Raw genomic sequence first — 21176 nt, forward strand, 5'->3', positions numbered from 1 at the left:
AATCAATAACGCACTTGGAATAATGACTTGAAGCCTTGGTTTCAATGTTTTTTCAAAATTTGAAAATATCAGATATATGAGATCATTCATTATCTTGGACTTTTAAACTTATACTTTGCAGAGAGAGATGACTTTCCACACATGCAGTGAAGGTGAACTGATCAAAACTTCAGAGTTCATTACAACAAAAGCTGTGAGATACAGACTCCATGATAAACCTGTTTTGGAAATCAGCCAATCAAAGATTGTTTTACCTCAGAAGATGGACCTAGTTTTAAAGAAGGAGAGTTTTGATAAGCTGAATGGAGATATATTTTTACCCAGTCAGAATTGTTATCAAGTTCATATGACAAAATATAACTTTAATCCATATTCATATAATAGAGAAGAAAAAGATAAGGTGAGACTTCAAAAAAATAGATGATATATATATGTCAGTTAATTCAAATTGTCTGTGGGTTTATGAAGCTTCTTTAAAATAAGGCAAATTTAGGGGAAAAAAAGGAAGATTATGCAGTATAAAGTATTTCTTTGATTAATTCAGTTTGAACCAAATATAACTTTACTTGTTTGTAATGTGTTCATTATTGCGAAGATAGAAATGCCACTCTAAAAAATAGACACTGGTAAATAATTTAAATGTAAGTCATCTGTTATTTAAACTTTATACAAAGCATAGCAAGTTGACCCACTTTGCAGTCTAATTAGTTAGCATGTCCTTATCTGCATGTATACCTATTGGGAATAAAGGTGAGGTTTCCTTGTATTACATTGAACACTAAAAACAGCATACGTAGACATTTTATCTGAAAATCCTGGGAAATAAAACGGTAATCTCTTTCAAGCATGATATAAAGTTTCATTTTCAAATTAGGAATGAGAAAAAGTTAAAAATGAGAATTCTCATGAATTTAAAAGGATTCAATTTTGCAAAGCCTTGCATTAATTCCCAATTAAACATTAGACTATTTGACGGATTTTAATCAAAATTTATAAATTAATCAAAATAAGATGATTGGAGAATTGCGTAATATCAGACAATACAGACGATGTTAAGCTAATGAGACAATTTTTGAATGCATCAAGGAAGTGAAAATCAACTGAGCAAATAAAAGATTGAATAGCTTCTAAATATAGCATGGATAGACACAAGGGAATATGCTTTAAAGTTAGATGTAGTTTTAAGCTAGTGTATGAAGGACAAGATCAGAATATTTCTAATCCTACAATACAGTTCATTCCAGATATAAGAAATTCTTTTTCCTACTGGCATGGAGAACTTAACCACTTAGATTGTCTGGTCTTTAAGTTGTAGGAATATAAAAAAAAAAATTGGTTTTGTCAAGGTTTAAATTAAACAAAAGTATATATGAGCAAAAACTTATGTTTAAATTCATCCCTAGTCAAAATTCATAATAAAGTAGATTTAGTTAGAATCAATTGATTTTTAGTTTGCAGAAGATTAGAATGCTTATATCTGTTGTGTTTCAGATTCAGTCAGAAGTCTGTTCAGTAAAAATTCTAACTTGTAATGGCAGTCAAGTTGATGTACAAAACCTAGCTGATGATAATATGGTTTATCTTGAGATTCCTAGAAAAATTGACAAGGTTGGTATATAAAACAATTGTTCACATCTACACAGCACAATCTAATATCTGTTCACTAAATGATTAAAATTATTATTGGTCCAGCTTTTCATCCTCCATTAACAGACGTGAATTAAAAATAAAAATGGCTATATTAGGGTTGTATCACTATATAAGGGATGACATCAAAAGATCGATGTAGGATAAAAAAAAAAGTTTGAGGAGGGGGAGGGGGAGGGGGGGTGTCAACATGGCTGCAAATTTTGTTAATCCAAAATCGATTTTACATATATCCATATTGGTAAATCATGTTTTTCCAAATTAGGTAAAGAGTGGGGGGGGGGGGGGGGGGGGGGGGGCTTGGGTCAGTGAAAAAACTATGTGAATTAAGTTTTCTATCCTTCATTGAACTTTTGATGTCGTCCCTAAGGCAACATTACATCAAACAAGAATCATTCATCAATGTAAGAATTCCCTGGTACTTGGATCTTTTTACTAGACATATTGTCCTTATCTGTGGAATTCTATGGAGTATTCAAGATGTTTTCAATGGAATTCTTGTAAAATGGGAAATTTACTGATCTAAAAGATGTTCTTTATTTTAATAACTTCTGAAAGATACTGAAATGTCTTTTGTGCATCAGATGGAACTCCTTGCTGCATACATTCTTTTTTAACTTGATGTACTCTTTTAGTACATGAGAGATTGTAAGAAAAAATGGTCTCAAATTTAGAGGTTATACAATCACTAATAACTTTTCAAATTATACAATCAGTATTGCACTAGTATCCTTTATATTGATTACAAATATAGAATAAGCATAGATTTGTAATTACCACAAAGGTTCTGAACTCTTATTTTTGTCTACAGTAAAGGTTACTACTAGGATAAATGTCAGCTTCCTTCTATTATATCACCATTAAATGGAGATGATAAGAGATTTGAAATGAAATCTCTGAACTCCAGTTACAATTGAAATCAGTCTAGAGAAGATTTAATTGTTTAAAAGCATGCAGTGATTGTATTGATTGTGAACTGACAAATCTGTTTTATTGCTGTCGTAGACACATAAATGTTGGAGCACACTTTAGTTGCAGAACCCATTTCAATTGAAAGATGTGTGTTTTCTAATTGTTGAGAAATTGAGATGGGCACTTTGTTTATATAACAACTTCCCATGTGACCTTATCTGTGGCGGTTTATAGTGAAATACAAATATAGTAATGTCGGGTGACTCATAACAACATAATACTATCTGACAGTTTATTAAAGTTCGTGAAAGCTAATAGATCTCTAGAGTAACTCTCTCGTGTACGCCAAATAGTGTTTTTATACTCGTAACGAAAAGCCTTGTGTTAAACTAAATATATCAGTGTCCTAGAGGAATACATTTTCATTTAGTATTTGTGAATTGCATGTAACTTTGTAAGCTTGCATACATTTAACATGCTCAGAAGGTCCTCCAGTCGTAAATTTATCTACAGCAATCAGGTTGTAGCATCTCAAAGACAGCAGTAAATCAATTGACAAATAGTTGGCATACAAACTGATTTTGTTAGCCTGTTGATTTATTAATGCTTTATTTTGTACTTAAATTTGTCTTTTAAAAATTACTTCTGGTTTCTAAGACATAGCTGAAAAAGCCCTAAATAAGTGAATTAAGCAACATTTGATACTTTTTTTTCTGTTAGATAAAACTCTAATACAGCTTTTGAAATGCACCCATTATATTTTTCTTCCCTTTAGCTGTAAATAACATTTTACATTCTGATCAAATAAGTTTGATATGTTTTTATAGAGAAATTGCTAATAGAACTAGTTGTTTTGCCTATTTTAGGTTAAAAATAATATCTCTAGTCATATTCAAATTGAATTATTATCAGGTTACATTAATCAGGAACTTTATTAAAACAACTATGTATAATGAAACAAATATGATTAATCTATATGTAAGGAAGTAGGAGGAAATTTACATTTAAAAATATTGGATTTGAAGAGTAAAAAACTGTTACATTATGAGTATTGGGAAATTACTTACAATGGAATAGAGATTAGTTTTATATTTAATGTAAGAAGAAATTGAATAATCCCCAATATTCATGATATTGATCAGAATAAGTAAGCTTAATGTAACTGTAGTGAAATTGAAAAAATAATCAACTTTTTATATTGCCAGATTTATGGGAGATCACCCATTCTGAAAAAAAAGAAACAGAATATAATGAGTTTCTTTTCTTGCAGAGTTAACATATGGTTGGGGGGGGGGTATCCCCCCCTTTTCACCCCTCTTTTATCTAGATGCTTTCCGAACTACAATCCTATGTTTGTTCTATGTTATAAGTACATTTTACCCCTCTAAGTTCTTGATGTATTGGGTATACTATTGACAGTTATAATTGATTAATGTTGTTCATTAATTCTTGCCATTGTTTACCTTAAACACAGATGTGCTGTTATCACCCTGTGTCAATATTTGGTTAAAAATGATTCAGATTTAATCAACAATTAATATTTTATAAATCAATAATTGATCCTTAAAATGGTTAAATGCAGAAAAGTTAGATACAGCTTTAAAAAAGATATAGAAGGAGGAAATCTGCAGTGGAATATATGTCTGATTCTGTTTGGATGATATTTGTTCTGCTAGATTTATAAGGCTAAGAAGGAAGTTGGATGAAATCTGCATCAATATAATCTCATCAAATGTTTGATTAAGATATCATATTACACCAATAACTCAAACTAGATACCCAGTACAGGTATAGAATTTCTAAAATATTGAATAATTGTATCTCAGCGAGTTCAATGTCCTAAAAGAAATTCCTTGCAATGTACATTGAGTATCTTGGTATCTCCTTGTGTGTCATCGTATTGTCAGTTTCAGAAAATCATCAGTTTGGTTAACCCTTGGTTTTGCATAATTTTATATATCAAATACAAACTTTTGATTATAATTTAAACTGTTACCCATGTACCTAACCAATTTACAATTATTAAACAAGTTTTTTTGTGGGTTTGTGCTGCTTAGTGTTTAGTTTTCTTTGTTGTGTTTTGTGTACACATACTAATGTTTGTCTGATGGTCTTGTTTTCTTTTTTAGCCATGGCATTGTCAGTTTATTGTTGACTTATGAGTTTGTCTGTCCCTCTGGTATCTTTCATCTTTCTTAAAGGTGGTATTACAAGCTTTAAGATTGCAAAAGATATCATAAAGACAATCCTCTGATAGTGACCATGTTAGCAAGTTATTCCATTGTTAGTCATTTTTGTAAAGTCTGAATTTTATGACTGTTAGTCATATAACTAAAGTCTGTTTGTAAACATGGAAAACCTTCAATTTAACTGGTTACTAAGATATCCATCAGTTTACTGGAAACAATTGTGCATGGTGACTTGGTTGTTATGTTTAATTACTTTGGCAGATCCATAACTACAGAATTTATGTTGTTTGTTGTCCACTGAGTATGCCTTTTTATTTAAGGAACAAAAATCTTTTATTGATTGTAATTAAAGTCAAACTGTTCTCAAGTGCAGTTATATTGTTTCCAATTAAAAAAGTCTTTTATTGAACCTCTTTAAGATGAAATCACTGTGCACTTACTGACACAACACATACAATAGTTGCACTGATTGTGTCCCCAAGCATCAGACTTCCATTTCAAAGATAGATGCTGGGCTTATTTGAAATGATTTAGTGTCTAGCAGCTACACATATGTTGACAATAAAGGATATTCAATCATTTGAAGTTATTATTGAAGATTGAAAACAAGATCACATTATCAAGAATGTAGTTTCTTGTATAAAAAAAATCTTCATTAGTTTAAAAAATTAAGATGAAAAAGCAAAATCAGTATTCATGTCCATTAGGTAAACATTTTTTTCACATTTGAGTTTTTCTGTTTTCAGATAGATATGGTTAGTTCTCACCAATTGGAGAAGTCAGTAATGAATATTCATAGCTTTAATGTGAGCCTCTCAGATCGAAATAACTCCTTAAATCTAGATGTAGAGTTGGTACCAGTTACAGAGGGCAGACTGTTTACCATTGCAGTTTTGATTAAGTGAGTAGATTCAGGTTTGTCCTATAAAATAAAATGATAACATCGACTCTAAAACTATACGTTATCACAAGAAATCAGGTTAGGTATATACTTGTAAAATGGAGCAATCAGAAGATGTTCATACTGAGGAAGAAGAAAATATTTTGGCTTATAAACTATGATTTCCTTTCATTAGAACTTGGGGGAAAAAAGGAAACCTTAATTTCTTTTTCATGTGCTTTTTTTGGGGTGATATAATTAATTGATCAGTTTGATGTAATATGTATTGCTTTTGATTCAAGATGATTGTTAAACTAAAAATAAGTTCATGCACTGAATTTGCTCTTTTAAGGAATTTCATTTTTTTCATACAAGTTTGTTAAGAAGTACAATCTTCTAAATATAAGAAAGCCCATGTCATAAAGTTCATTTTGTGATATACATTTGGGAATACCATTACTGAAATTACCCACCTTTCATGGAATTATTCTCAAAGATAGAGGTTGCATGACAAGAATACATTGATCTTCCCACATTAAATCCTGCCACAATCAATTATTAACAAATGTAGTACCAAAATAGGATTTTATAAAGAGCAACATTTTGCTTTTTTTTAAGCATTTCTGTTATGTAAAAAAAAAATTCTTTCTGAAATTCGGTTTTAAATCTTTCCTGATAATAGCTTGTTTAAAAAATTGGGTCTTTTTTTTGTTTTGTATGATACATACTGCTTATGAAAAAAGCAGAATTGTTTTATTTCTATTCCCTAAAAGTTCACATAAACTTCACAGTAATTCCATTGTACTTTTGTCAGCCTCCATGTTTGTGACTGCACAATATAGCATGCAGCATTACACCCAATCATCAATATAATAATAAAGAATATGGATTTCATTCTTGACGTAATTGAGTAATTGAACTGACGTAAATTTGACCTATTAACATTTTAATTATAAGAACTGTAATATTGAGTGATGATATAATTGGTGTCAAAACCAAATTTTATGATTAAAGATAGTAAAAGGTTTATTTTTAGTCATTTTCTATAATTACAACAAAAACAGTTATTTCCAAAATTGATGGCTTAGTGGTTTTTTTATGCAAGAATAAGAATTTTGAAAATAACTCCTTAATGGGTGTTTGTAGCTTGATTTTACATTAAAAAACAATTATTTTGATGAGTAAAACTTTTCCAGGCCATTGTTAGTATTTTATAGCTACAACATTATGATATGTTGTAAGGTAAAAAAAGAAAATAATTTGAATATAATAGTGAAAATCTGTTTCACAAATGAGTAACATACAGTTAAAGCACTTTCCCTTTTCATTTGAGTTCTTTTTAACTTGTATAATTCAGCTTTTTATTCTTTGATCAGAATGATTGCTAACATTAATGCAAAGTAATTTCATCAGCATGTTTTCTCTGTTACTAAGACAATGTATCCTTCAGAAGATAAACTGATATTTTGTTGAAATAAAGCATTAATCAGTCAATACCTTAGTGGCAATTTTAAATGATCAAAATTATAGGAATATTCTTGCAATCTCAAAATTCTCTTTGAGGTTTATGTATAGGTAATAATATCTGCATTTATTTTGCCAATCATGAATAATTACCAACAATACATTGTTCAATGTGTGATCTTCTTGGTAATATAGTTGGAAGGATTACTGCTTATACATTTGTACAAGCATATATACAGTCCAAAGATTCTAGTTTCTGCTGTCTTGGTGGTTTGTTCACCATTGTCACTGGTTCCCTGTTGAGTTGATTGATCTGTTTAGTTGATATCTTTTAGTTTTCTGCTGTCCTGGTTGTTTGTTCACCATTGTCACTGGTTCCCTGTTGAATTGATTGGATTGTTTAATTGATTTCTTTTAGTTTTCTGCTGTCCTGGTGGTTTGTTCACCATTGTCACTGGTTCCCTGTTGAATTGATTGGACTGTTTAGTGGATTTCTTTTAGTTTTCTGCTGTCCTGATGGTTTGTTCACCATTGTCACTGGTTCCCTGTTGAATTGATTGGACTGTTTAGTGGATTTCTTTTCGTTTTCTGCTGTCTTGGTGGTTTGTTCACCATGGTCCTTTCACCATGGTCCTCTGGTAACCTTCTTTATTGATTGGACTGTTTAATTGATTTCTTCCAATTTTTGCTGTCCTTGATGGTTTGTTCACATGATGGTTTAATAATGCAAGGTTAATCTTTCCAATGTTCATCTGAACATTCAACTTATGGCTTATTGTATATTGGTATTTGAGTATTAGTTGTGGTTCATCTTTAGAATAACAAAATTATTCTGTAATGTTTTATTACCTGAAAACTAATGCAAGCCAATTTGCATAGACTTTTCATCCATTCCACGTTAAGTTCTCGGCTTTAATGTTTAAAATCACTTATTACTAAAGAACTAAAAGCTTATGTAAATGTGTTATGAAAGAAAGTTGTTTATTGTTTCATAAAATGATTACATGTAAATGTTTTCCAATTATTAAGTATACCAGTAATAAAAATTGATGGTCCCACTTTGCCATGCAAATGCAAAAAAAGAATGGTAATGAATCTGTGAATAAAATCTGAGGAAGAATATATGTTTAGTTTTCTAGTTACACATGATTTGTGATATAGTGTTGGAAAAGAAATATTTCATAGAATTGCATTGATTCTGTATGATATGGTATATGATTTTGTATGGTACAAAATGTATAACATTTCATTGATTGAAGCATCTCTTTACAACTCCATGATGTAGTCACTACAGGATTGTCTCTTAACTTACAAATAGTTATTTTCAATTGGTTATTTTTTTATCAGAGCAGAACTCTTTGTGGAGGTTATTTGTCTGTATATGGAGCATGGTGATAGTCAGAAGTCTAGGACTAGGAAAATAACTAAGAATATTCAAATGTTGAAAAAGTTGTGGAGATTGCTGATGAGTCAAAGACTTTGAAGGTTATGTTGTGTGTCTGTCTTTAATGTAGAATAGACTATTTTGATGTGAGAGCTGTTGAGAAAGTTATCATTTATTAACCTTATGATTTCAATGATTGCTGTTGTTGTGTCATTACAATTGTTAGTTGGGTATGCCTGAAATTTTCGCTCAGACCTGTCTTAATCCCAAGGTGAGCAAAGTTTCAGGTGTATTTAATTGACAAATTTACTTCACCTGAAATTGATGGATGCTGTTCTAGATCTCAATCAACATGTTTTATAAATGGTTTTTTTTTCATTTTTATGAAGGATTTGTTACAGTTCTTTTGTGTCCCTCAGTTTGGTATCCTTGTGTGCTACAGTTATGTTTTGGTTTGGAGGGTAATGGTTGATAGTTTCCACTTTTCTGTATTGGTTGTTCTAAGATCCATTGGCAGACTACAGTTTTTCTACAATTCATTCAGAGTATTGTGTTATAAAGAAGTCATTTTGATTGAGCATGCAGATATAATAGGAAAACATTTAAGTTAATTTGAATATAAAACAGAATTGTTCCATTGTCAAGCTCTGATTGATCCTGGAATTCCTCAAGAAACCCAGCCTTTTGATCGATTTAGAGGTTACCAATTATATTAATAAAAGCTTTTTATCTCTCTTCTCTTTGGGAAATAAAATGTATCTATAAGAATATGATATAAATTCTCATGGCGATAATATTAATCATTCAGCAGAGTTATATGGGAAAGGAATCAATTTCTTATTAATTGTGTCTTGTTAAAGAAATGTCCCCAGATTTATATCTCTGTTGATTAATTGTAAGGTGTGATAACCTTCCCTGCAGGACAGTCAAGGAGGGTCAGAGTAGGGTAATTTATTGTAATAAAGGAATGTTTTGAGATCTCTTAGTTTATTGATTAATTGTGATATATTGTAGTCTTAACTACTGGACATTCATTTTATCTAGTCTTTGTTTGGTAGTCACTAGGAGGTAAAATCATTCAAAATAAAATTCAGTTAGTGGACTTTACTTTTTTATTCACCGTTAAAATTATTCTATTTGATCCATCAAGAAGTCTTTTTAAAAGTTTTTTTTTTTTTTTTTTTAATTAATACCTGTAACACTGAATTCAGAAATTTATGAGGTTATTTTATATTGTGAAAATTGTGACTAGATAGGGGAAGAAAAATGAAATCAATGTGTTTTCAATTTTGTTTACATGAATTGTCAGTAACCTATATTTAATCTCATATTGTTGTCTCTACAATTGCAATGTTAAATGCAAGCAAAAATTTCAAAACTTAAAGTAGGGGAATTGTCAACTAATAAGTGAATCGATATGAGTTGGTTGTACTTTTCTTTTCAGTTATAACACACCACCCACTCCAAGTCAGTACATAAAGAGAGAGGAAATACAAGGCAATCATTTACAGATATTCCTTCCATCTGGATATTTAAATTGTAAGTTATTGCAAAGGAGAAGGTCCGGTAAGGGCCGATTTTGGCCTCAATTTTCAAGTTCATCGAACGAAATATTTTAGACAGTTTTTAAACACTTAAGTGTCTATTTCAATTGATTTAATAAGCTTATGTGACATATTTTAACTGATTTTAGTAATTAAAAACGCTCCTATTCAAGCTTAAATATGACAAATCTATCAAATATGCAAAAAATCATCATTTTTCAGATGGTTTTTGTCAAAAACGAAAGTGGACGCATTTGTGTTCATCCTCAACCTTTATATATATTATGTATTATTATCAAATACAACTTATATTTCAATATTATGAATGAACACGAATGCGGCCACTTTCATTTAAGACGGAAACCGTCTAAAATTTAACTAAAATGCTAAAATTGTGAAGATTTCAGTAATTTAGCATGACTTAATGATGCTAGTACCTGGTGTATGTGCATTGTATTGTCAAAAAAAGCCCACATTTATGTGGCAGAATCATTCTACTTTCCAACAAATAGCTTAACGAATACATTTTCACAATTTTGTAAAACTGATATATTTTAGGGCCAAAAAGCGGTCTTACTGAACCTACTCCTTTATTGTTTTTACAGTTATATGATTGCAGTCCTTGTGAAAACTTCCTTACAAAATATTTACCAAACACTTTCATAAAAACTGGTTTCATTTCCATTATATACTTCATTAGAATGTTTAAAAAGTCTGTGTGCCAACACTGAAATTTTGTAATAAAGGGCACATGAAAGCTATCCCATTAGTTTACCCTGTTATTTGTGGACTTTTATAAACATCTTTACTTACTAACATATTAACTTGATGTTGTATTTGTTCAAGTCAAAGTGACTTCTGTTTTTCCCTCTTAAAATTTTATCAAAATCAAAGATGATTTGTCAGAATGTTTATTGCTGTTTTCCTAGGCAACATCAATGACGTAGGCTTTTGAGGTCATCAATTTTGTTTTTTACTCTTCTGAGTAAAACCTATTTAACTCAAGTAGCATGATAAAGAAAATGATCTTACAGTGATCTAGGAAACATGAAAATAGAGTGAATAGAATTTACTGAATATTTGATGTTTATTTATATTAATTTTTACTGATGAACTATTATCTAATTTTGTGTGTATATATTTATTATACAGGAAAATACTAACTTGCACTGCACGATGAAAGCATGTAGAATTAGTGACAAGTAATAAGCATGTATGTGTGGCTAGAGCTGCTAGACTTCAACCGTCAGATGCAGGGATAATACAGAGATCAAGAGCAAGATCAGAAGAAATGTGTAAACAAATTTAACAGATTTTTCTGACAATTTTACAACTGATATAATGGTAAAACTCATAACTTCTGAAAATTTGAAAACACACTATGCTTAAATTTTATCAGTTTCAGCCATTCCTGAATTTGAGCTTTGTTTACTGAGCCTGACATCCAGTATGATGTGACCAGAAATAGTATTTTGGCTAATAATGTTGCATAAATTTTATCAGAATAAGGGGAAAATCTTTCTTTGTCATTTCTGATATAACCAAAACTCTTTCATTCATCTAAAAATTTAATTCCTAAAATCTGTAAAATATTCAGTAAGGCAAATTAATAGAAAACAAATAAAATCCTGATTTAATATAGGATATAATTAATTTGTCAGAAAAGTCTGTTGCATAGAATAAATAATTTGATGAATCCTGAGTTTGATGGATTATTTATTAATTAATTATCAAGGTGAGTTAATTACAGGTAAGAGACACAGATTGCAAACAGTTTTACAGCCACATTAATCTTTGTCAGCATCTCCAAGCTGCATTTAGATGAAATTAAAAATAAATGAGTTGATTTTTGGGGTACAAAATTGAACCTGTATAGTTACCAGCCAATTTGGCTGAGCCTGAGTTCATTTCAGTCTAGCCAGGACCATCAGCAGTTTGTTTTTGATAGCATCGGCACATCTTTGTCCATGGAGAGGATTTGACTATTGACTGCATTGACTTTTTTTAAGATACAATAGCAGTATTTCAAATGAGTTTGAGGATCATTTTTTCTAAGAGTTTTGTCAAGTAAACATTTATTCAAGACTCTAATGCTGACAAAACTATCTGACATTGGAACAGACTTCTGACCTCATAGGGGAAATTAAATACAGTTATATGTTCCATAACAAGAAAGGCTCATTTATTATTTTATTGAGATTAAATAACTCAATTTGATTTCAACCAATATCCCATTCTCACAAATTGTTTTAACTAATTATTCTAGTGGCAAAAATGATAAATTCCTCAAATATTTAGCATCTAAACATTTTGAATTGTTGAAATATTTTTAACCTATGAAGGGTAGGCCAATCAGTTAATGCACTTTTCATATAACACCAAGTGAAACAAGAGTGATACAAAAATAAGATACAGACCACAATCTTAAGAGAATAAAATTTAAAATAGCTATTGATATTTATCATTCAAGAGGGAATTATAAAGACCACAAATACTTTTTTTAATAAAAAATTAAACACGATGTGATTTTTCATTTGTCATTTCTTCTTTGGGAATTAGTTTGGATTAGGCAACAATTGTCAATAAATATGAGAGGAGATTTATAAAATGAATAATAAGATGATTATATATAGTCTACTTGTTTTTCTGTAACTATACAGATAATTATACTCATACTAAAGACGTATTAGATTTCTGGTCATTGGAGGTCATCTAGACCCATTTCTTTTTAGACATTTAATTATAGTTGATATGATAGGTCATTGACCCAGGTCAGAAAATATCGGTGGGAAAACTGTTTAGTCTAATTTGATAGCTCAATGTAAACCTTTTCTGACATAAGATTACTTTCTTACATGGGTTATAGTGCCCAATCTTTTTTCTCCAAATTGTTGTTTAGGTTTTATGTTAAACAAAAATTGTATTTTAACGAAATTGCAGAGGGAATATGAATTTGTGATCAATTCTCACACTCGACTGATTTCTATAAACCCTTTGATACACATTTAAAAAAGAATGACTAATTTACAATTTCTTAATTTGAGATGTTCAAAGTACAGCCTTTTTATAATTTTATACATACCAAGCAAAAAAGAAAAAAATAGTTGTTTTTAGATGGGTTAATATTGGGAGGGGCTTCTACTCTTAATTTACATGGTCAATGCAAGGATTGAAATGGCATTGTTTGGTAATGTCCACGTAAACTGTGTGCAATCTGTTTGATTGTTGAATTTTATTTTATTTTTTCATTGTTGAATATATTAGAAATAAAATATAACAGAATGATTTATTTGTTTGTTGTTTGTACTAACCTGTTTGAAACATGCATGGTTTTGTGAATAGAATGCAAGCAGTGTCATCAGAACTCATTTCAAGTTGAAACTGATTTTTACCCGATGAAATGAGTAGACAAACTAATACAATACAAAAAAGTTTATAAAACTGAAATTAAACCAAGTTGAATCAATGCATACAGCATGTTATTAGAAATAAACAAAGCATTGTGACAGAGCTGTCTAGATATAATGTATTATCCAATATTTGTACAATCGTTGCGTAGATATTTGTTCTGTCTGAAAACATGATGAAAAGAAATATGGGATAGAAGTCAATGAGATGGCAATCCTACAATGTGTAATAGGGCGAAATGAACAAACAACTAGAGCTAATCATATGATGTAAAGAAGGCCATTGAGACAGCAATATTATAAAGTATGAGATTAAATGAACAAGTAAGGCTGACCATTAACAATGAGCATAGGCCCATGTTGCGAAGCTCTAATTTTACTTGTCTACAATTTTCATTTACAGTGTATTCAAATTTCTGTTTGATGATAGAGGTATCGCATATACCTTTATATATGTTTAAATTCTGGCTGGGTCAAAAGCAGTTTTTAACTGACTGTTGTGCTCCCTCAAAGCATTAAACACACATTCTCAGATCAAAGGATATTTGGCTTGAATTAGGAATGTGATGTTTGGGTTTAATGCAATATATCTTCCTGTATTATAATTATAAAAAAGAGGTCAAAGATACCACGAAGACGATCAAAACTCATAAGTTGGAGAGGCACTTATAAAAACCATTGGAGAGAGAAAACATAATTAAACAAACACAGTCAACAGAACACTACTGTGGATTCATTTAATATTGTTGGATTGAGAAAAACTGGCATTTCGTGGATATTTGATTTTGTTGTTTTGCTAAGGTCTGCATACATATTTGTAGAAAAATTTGCCAGTTTTTATACATTAGAATTCCTAGTTCCTGGGTAGCCATGAAATTGGCGAAAATTGGTAACTTACAAATAATGATGAATCCACTCTAAACTGAAAATGAAGTTTGAGCAACATCAACTGTAACCTTTGTCTTTCTAAAGGGTTCATATAACTTAAAACCACTCATCCTAAAGTTTCCACATTACAGGAATACAATAATACTTACAATGCAAATAAGTACCCGTATTACATTACAAAATACATACAAAAATCAACATAAAACCTTAAATAAAAATAATTAAGACATCAAAACTGTTCTATATAATGAATCAGTCAACAAAAGAGGGGAGGATGATACTTAACTTCTAATTATAGTAGAAAATACACAAACAATAAAACGACCAAAAGAACTACATGTATAATCAAAACACAACCTAGAAAACTAAAGATTGAGCAACAACAACCCAAACAAAAACTGGGTCTCAGGTTCTCTGGAAAGGTAAGCAGATCCTGTTATACATGCTCTACAAAGTGTGAAATAAGAATCCTATTATGTGTAAATTGGTAGTTTGAGCTATGGCCTTTACTTTATGTTTTTTGTTGGCCAACACAAGCAACACAAGGCAACAAAAAAACACCTGAGAATAAAACCCATGTTGATATAAAGACAGTCTTTAACAACTGGCAAGTGTGTCAAACTATAAATCAAACCAAGAAGAGAAGATCACTTGTGCATTAATTTAACAGATTACAAAAAATTCTGCCAGTGACTTGAAACTTTTGGTGAGTTTCTCTGACTTGAGACAGGCACATGAACTTGTCACAGGGTAACACAAACTTTTTGAGTTATCAAAAATTATTATTATAGATATAAGAAGATGTGGTATGAGTGCCAATGAGACAACTCTCCATCCAAATCACAATTTATAAAAGTAAACAACATAGGACAAAGTACGGCCTTCAACACATGACCATTGCTTACACCAAACAGCAAGTAATAAAGGGCCCAAAAATGACTAGTGTTGAACAATTCAAACAGGAATACCATTTGTCTAATCTATATTAAGAATGAGAAACTAAAAACATTTGCTAACCACATCAACAAACGATAACCACTGAACAACAGTTTTCTGACTTAGGACAAACATGACCTGAAAGTACAAAATGTCATAAAGAGGATCATAATAACAAGTTCCAATAGACCAATGAAGTGCTTGCAATATGATTTATCATCTAGATAATGCTTTGAATCTAGTGGTTAAATGCCCTGTGCACTTTAACAAGAGTGTTGTGTAACCAAAATTTGCAGGCTGGTAATTATTCCCTAAAGAGTCAAACGAGGATAAGGCTAGAGTAATAACTACTGCAGTGTTTACTGGTTATTTTTTACACCATAGCTCTTGGATATTTCAAAATACTGATACAGTTATTATTTACATGGTCTGTATTTATAACAGACATGATGAGTTACAAATTAACCTTTTAGGAAATAAAAAAACCTAAGGAAAAAGGACTTATCTAAAGATACAATTTTCAGGGGGGAAATGCATTAGTTAGCTATGTTTTGATGGAAACCTCTATGCACACAGACCTGAGGTACTAAAGGTTTTTGTCAACAGTTTGAATGATGTCAGAGTTGGGAGACAGAACACAATACACTGTGTCATATATAACATGTATAAGTAAAATAAGCATATTTATAGAAATGCAGTGTATAGAAAAGAACCCTGAAAATAAAACATTCTATCAAATCTTAAAAAGAGTGGAAGAAGTAAGAAGGTAACAATAATCAAAAACATTAAATGAAAGAGTAAAATTAAGATAAAGTTGGAAAGTCGAGGATAAAAAACAAAGGATTGAACAACAAAATATAGGTATGAATTTGGGTGCTCAAGAAGGGGATACATACATACAGTTAATGACGGGGTTATGTTAACCTGTTTTGGCCCTTTTCAAGGTGTCAACTGTTATCTGAGATAAATTAAAGCTGTTAACTGTTTTCAACCCACTTTGTTTTGTTAACTGTTAGCAGCATTTTTGCATTTTTTGTCAAAATCGAGGTGTTAACATGTAGCGGTTATATAGGGCTATGTAGATTTATGACTATTAAACCTGTAGCTAGCTGAGCTGCTACATAGATATTGATAGCAGCTAGGCTGGCTACTCATTCAGTAGAAAAAAATCTACATAGCACTACGTAGCCGATACAATATTGAAACGCAACCTAGGTCAAAAATATTTACATTTTGACATCAACACCGAAATGGCCTTGATCTTTGAGCTCCAGGTCAAAGTAATTATTTTTTTCTGGGACATTTTTATTTCTGCTACATATAAAAAAGAAGATGTGGTATGATTGCCAATGAGACAACTATCCACAAAAGAATGCTGGTTACCTCTTTATTCTTGCACATAGGCTATTTGTACAGCCTCTTAAAATAATGTGTCAAGTAGCTTCAAGGTCAAATCATTTTCAAAGTATAGAGGAGAAGGATTAATCAGTATGATTAAATATATAATATTTTTGATATATAATATTTTTGAAGAAATAAAATATGGTCAAGTTGATAAAAAGAATAAGAACAATTGCAGAAGAAAAGGGTTTTAAGTAAAACAAAGAGAATCTTGAAAAAAACACAATTAATTTTTTCAACATACATCAATAGGTTTAAGTCCTTTATTCTTGTCAGATATAAAGTTGGTCTGGTCATGAGTATACATAGCTGAACCTAATATAAAAAGGTTTCACTAATTATTCAAATATACATAAAAGAAGCCATTAGGCAGTTCAAGTTAGCTAGATGTCAAAATGAAATATTGTTTTTAGTCATGCAACACGATATTTGAGTCAATGATCTTTCTCTGTGAGTACATGTATCTGGAGCCATAGGAAACACAAGATCAGAGATTGTGGAATTGATGCCGACAGAAAGTTGACGTGATATTGTGACAGTACATTCTTGATGGAAGTTGATCGAAATGAACATCCTGATTGCCGAGGATAAAAGTCATTATTGGTTGTCTAGAAAAGTTTAATCAAGCTAAAAAGCTTTTGAAATCTAATTACTCTTTCTCGTTGTTTTACGGCTGATAACCAGTTGAAAAGATTATCTTGGTAACTTTGGTCACAGAAGTCATTAAAAACAAGTTTCAATTTCACAATTGTATGTTATTTTCTTAATGATTATGAATTTAAGTGATTAGACAATGTTTACTATCCTGCTCATTTGGCTTTTATTTTTTGTTTCTGTTATATAGAAGATTTAAAAGTGGTTCGTATATAATGCTTTTTTCATGGTTATTTGATAGGGATTTTTATATAGTCTTAAAGCTATTTTCAAAGATTATTTACGAAATGCTCACTAAAATATAATTATGAAAAGAAAATTAAACCTTGCAGAAAGTTTGAGGATTTAAAATTCTATATTATTTTGCCTGCAACCATATAAGCTAGAAAATCTTGCTTTAGTTTCAAAATATTTTGATGAGAAAAATTTGTAAAAATAAAGCTAATGACTTATGAATCAACACCATTTATTATATTATTAGTAGAGTTTGACTACCTTACATCTAGGCTGAAAAGGCCTTTATACCCATAGCTTGCATGGGTTACACTTATAAATAAATTAAGTAGTCCATGTTCATAACTTGATGGCACATTAAGTCATTTCTAGGACTTTTTTAGTAGGCTATAAGTTTGACATGATGAAATATTGAGTACTACTTCTATTTAAAAAGATAACTTTTATGCGGTTAATATATATTTTCGTTAAAAAATATAGAGTGGTGGAGAGTTGTCTCATTGGCAATCAATACCACATCTTCTTTCTTCTATATTGTACCCAAGGATGTTACAAATTTGATATGACTCATTATTTTTATGCTTTATGACATTAACCATATCCTTCGAGAAGAAACATTATAACTTGGCATTCAAATTTAAGACTAACTGCAACAGTTTTCTTAGAAAAAAAATTCTGTAAATTGGTAAATTCTATATATCTTGCAACAAAATCTTTCAAATATTCATGTAAATGTCCAATTATGTGCAAATTAGATTTCTTTATGGGAATATTGCATTAGACATCAGTTGGTTCAATACAGTATTGGTTACACAAAAATTACATAACATGAACAAATCCTAGATCGAATATACAATAATGTAAGATTTAATATAACAAGCATAACAACACAATTCCTCAGAACTTTTTTGTGACTTTCAATAATTGCCTGTAAAAATTACTACATGAAAGGCCTAAACAGTAATTTAAGTCCTAATAAATTTAGGTGTCTGAGAAAAATTAATTCTTTGGATGCTGATACATTGTACATGTAGTTTGTTTGAGAATCACCCAAATACATGTATCCTCAAAATGTGTTGAATGAACATTTATTTGGACTATAAATAAATTTTTCAGTCTAATGTTAAAAAGATTTGTGAGTGTCGGCTTACAGCTATACTTGAAAGAATTGTTAAGGTTTACCTTCAATTGTTAAGGTTTACCTTTATTTTTTAAAGGCTTGTAGCATATATGATCAAGCATAACATTATAAATATTTTATGTTTTGGTGTTACACTATTGTTTTCAGATAAGGGTGAAGGTTGGTACCTATTAAAACATTTAAACCCTTCTGCATTTGTTTGCACCTTTTAGAAGTCAGGAATCTGATGTTCAATAGTTGTCGTTTATTGATGTGTTTCATACGTGTTTCTCATTTTCCTGTTTGAATGGGTTCATGGGTCTGTGTTGAAGACCGTACTTTGATTTATCATGGTTTACTTTTACAAATTGTGACTTGGATGGATGGTTGTCTCATTAGTTGAAAGTATAGCTGTTTATAAGTAAAGTGGTTAAAGTTTAATTAGCAACCTGTGATGGATTCAGGTGGAATATTGAGGCTGTACATGCCTTTGATAGATTTTATTTTGGGGGTGAGGGGGGCATTAAATAAGTCCAAAAAAAACAAAACATTTTTTTCTTAAAATGTCCTTTACCAAGTCAGGAAAATGGCAGTTGTTATTTTATAGTCCATTTTTATACGACCCAAAAAAAATTTTGGGATGGTATGATGTCGTCGTCTGCGTCGTCGTCCGAAGACACATTGGTTTCCGGATAATAACTTTAGTTTAAGTGAATAGATCTTCATGAAATTTTTTAAGAAGGTTCAATACTACAAAAGTAAGGTTGGGATTGATTTTGGGGATGATGGTCACAACCGATTAGAAATTGGGGGCCCAAAAGGGGCCCAAAACAAGCATTTTTCTAGTTTCAGGATAATAACTTGTGTAGAAGTATTTCAATTGCTCTGAAATCATACTGCAATGTTTAAAACCACAAGTATAAGGTTTGGATTCATTTTAGAGGTTATGGGGCTAAAGTTTAGGAATTAAGGGCCAAAAAGGGGTCAAAACAAGCATTTTTCTAGTTTCAAGACAATAACTTAATATGTTTAATTGTATGAAATTGTTTCACAATGTACCATATAACAAAAGGGAGGCTGGGATTACGTTTTGGGTTAATTGCTCAAAATATGTAGGAATTCGGGGCCAAAAAAGAAGCATGTTTCTAGTTTCCAAACAATCATGACAATAACTTGTGTTTAAGTGTATGGATCTCTCTGAAATTGTACTTCAAGGTTCAATACTGCAATGGAAAGCATGGGATTGAGTTTGAGGGTTATTGCTCCAAGGGGGTTTCAAAAAGTTGGGAGGGGGGATTTTTTGTTTACCATTTTTTGAAGGGCTTCCTTTTTTCAAGAAGAAATCTTCAATTGCACAGTATTGTGCAATAGATTTGTTAGATCTTTGACCACATCAATTTTGGGACAAAAACAAACCTACATTATGTCAAAAATTTGATCACAATCCAAATTCAGACAGAATCAAGCTTGATTATTGTGACCAAATGTGCCCCAACTGTTCATGGTTCAACCACTGGGGTCGTATAAAGCTGCGCCCTGTGGAGCACCTGGTTATGTGTGTTGCATTGCGTTTTTTGCTTGCTTGTAGCACTACAGTGTTTCTGTTGTTTCGTTGTTTTCCCCTTGTAGTTGATGTTTTTACCTCAGTTTTAGTTTGTGACCCAGATTTTTTCTCTCAATCAATATATGACTTTTGAACAGGGGTATATGACGTATAAAATACTATTGTTGCTTTTTGATAATGAGTTTTTGTTTTGTTAGAAAACAAGTCAAAACGACAAGCTAAAAACCTTTCAACAATTTTACCAACTATTAATGTGCCGATCATTAACCTCAACTTATATTGAAAAGTTTTGTTATTAACTGCTTGTTCAAAAGAAGTTGATTGATTTAATTTACCCTCAGGCTTTGGCACTTATCAATGAAAACATTAGATTGGTTCTTAACCAATTTTTCCATTGTCTTGAGAAAGAGATGGAAGATATTGACATTGTTTACTCTCTAATAGAATTGATACACTGAACAGCATTTTAACATGAAGATAATTCTTCAAACATGGCTATTAAAGTTGCAACCTTCTAAAAAAATCAACAGGAACCCAATTAAATTTATAAACTAAATGTTCAAACTGTGACTGAAATTTGGTCTTAGCAAAGGCTATTACAATATTTTTGTGATTTATTTTGAAAAATGAAATGTCTAATGTACAGTAAGCTTATCATGAATAATTACATAGGATGATTTAGAGTAGATAAGATCTAACATTGTAACCATATCTATAATCTTGTCCTCCAATTTTCTACATTTTCCTTAGCAAGTCACTGAAAAAAAATAGATTGTGGCATCAGGTGACTTAATTTAGACCTAAGGGGATGTTACCATTTGATATTCAGGGAGGGGTGTGGGCAGTATGATTTTTTTGTGCACTTTTTGGCTCCCATCACAATGATATCTACTGGTAGTCAGTGGCGGATCAAGGAATTTTCATAAGTGGGGGCCCACTGACTGACCTAAGA

The 21176-nt window shown here is 30.9% G+C and overlaps 1 protein-coding gene across 1 annotated transcript in view; it reads left to right on the forward strand.

The window, feature by feature from the left end:
- The window catches only part of LOC134707773 (polycystin-1-like protein 1), a 195324-nt gene that overhangs the window by 133343 nt on the left and 40805 nt on the right, over positions 1–21176 (forward strand). Inside the window, exons 34-37 of the mRNA XM_063567812.1 lie at positions 122–400; positions 1492–1608; positions 5495–5649; positions 9921–10015. Coding sequence (XP_063423882.1) covers positions 122–400; positions 1492–1608; positions 5495–5649; positions 9921–10015 — 646 coding nt within the window. The remainder of the gene's footprint in view (positions 1–121; positions 401–1491; positions 1609–5494; positions 5650–9920; positions 10016–21176) is intronic.

This window comes from Mytilus trossulus, chromosome 2 (genome assembly GCF_036588685.1).
Source record: "Mytilus trossulus isolate FHL-02 chromosome 2, PNRI_Mtr1.1.1.hap1, whole genome shotgun sequence".
In the NCBI taxonomy this organism is placed as follows: Eukaryota; Metazoa; Mollusca; class Bivalvia; order Mytilida; family Mytilidae; genus Mytilus; species Mytilus trossulus.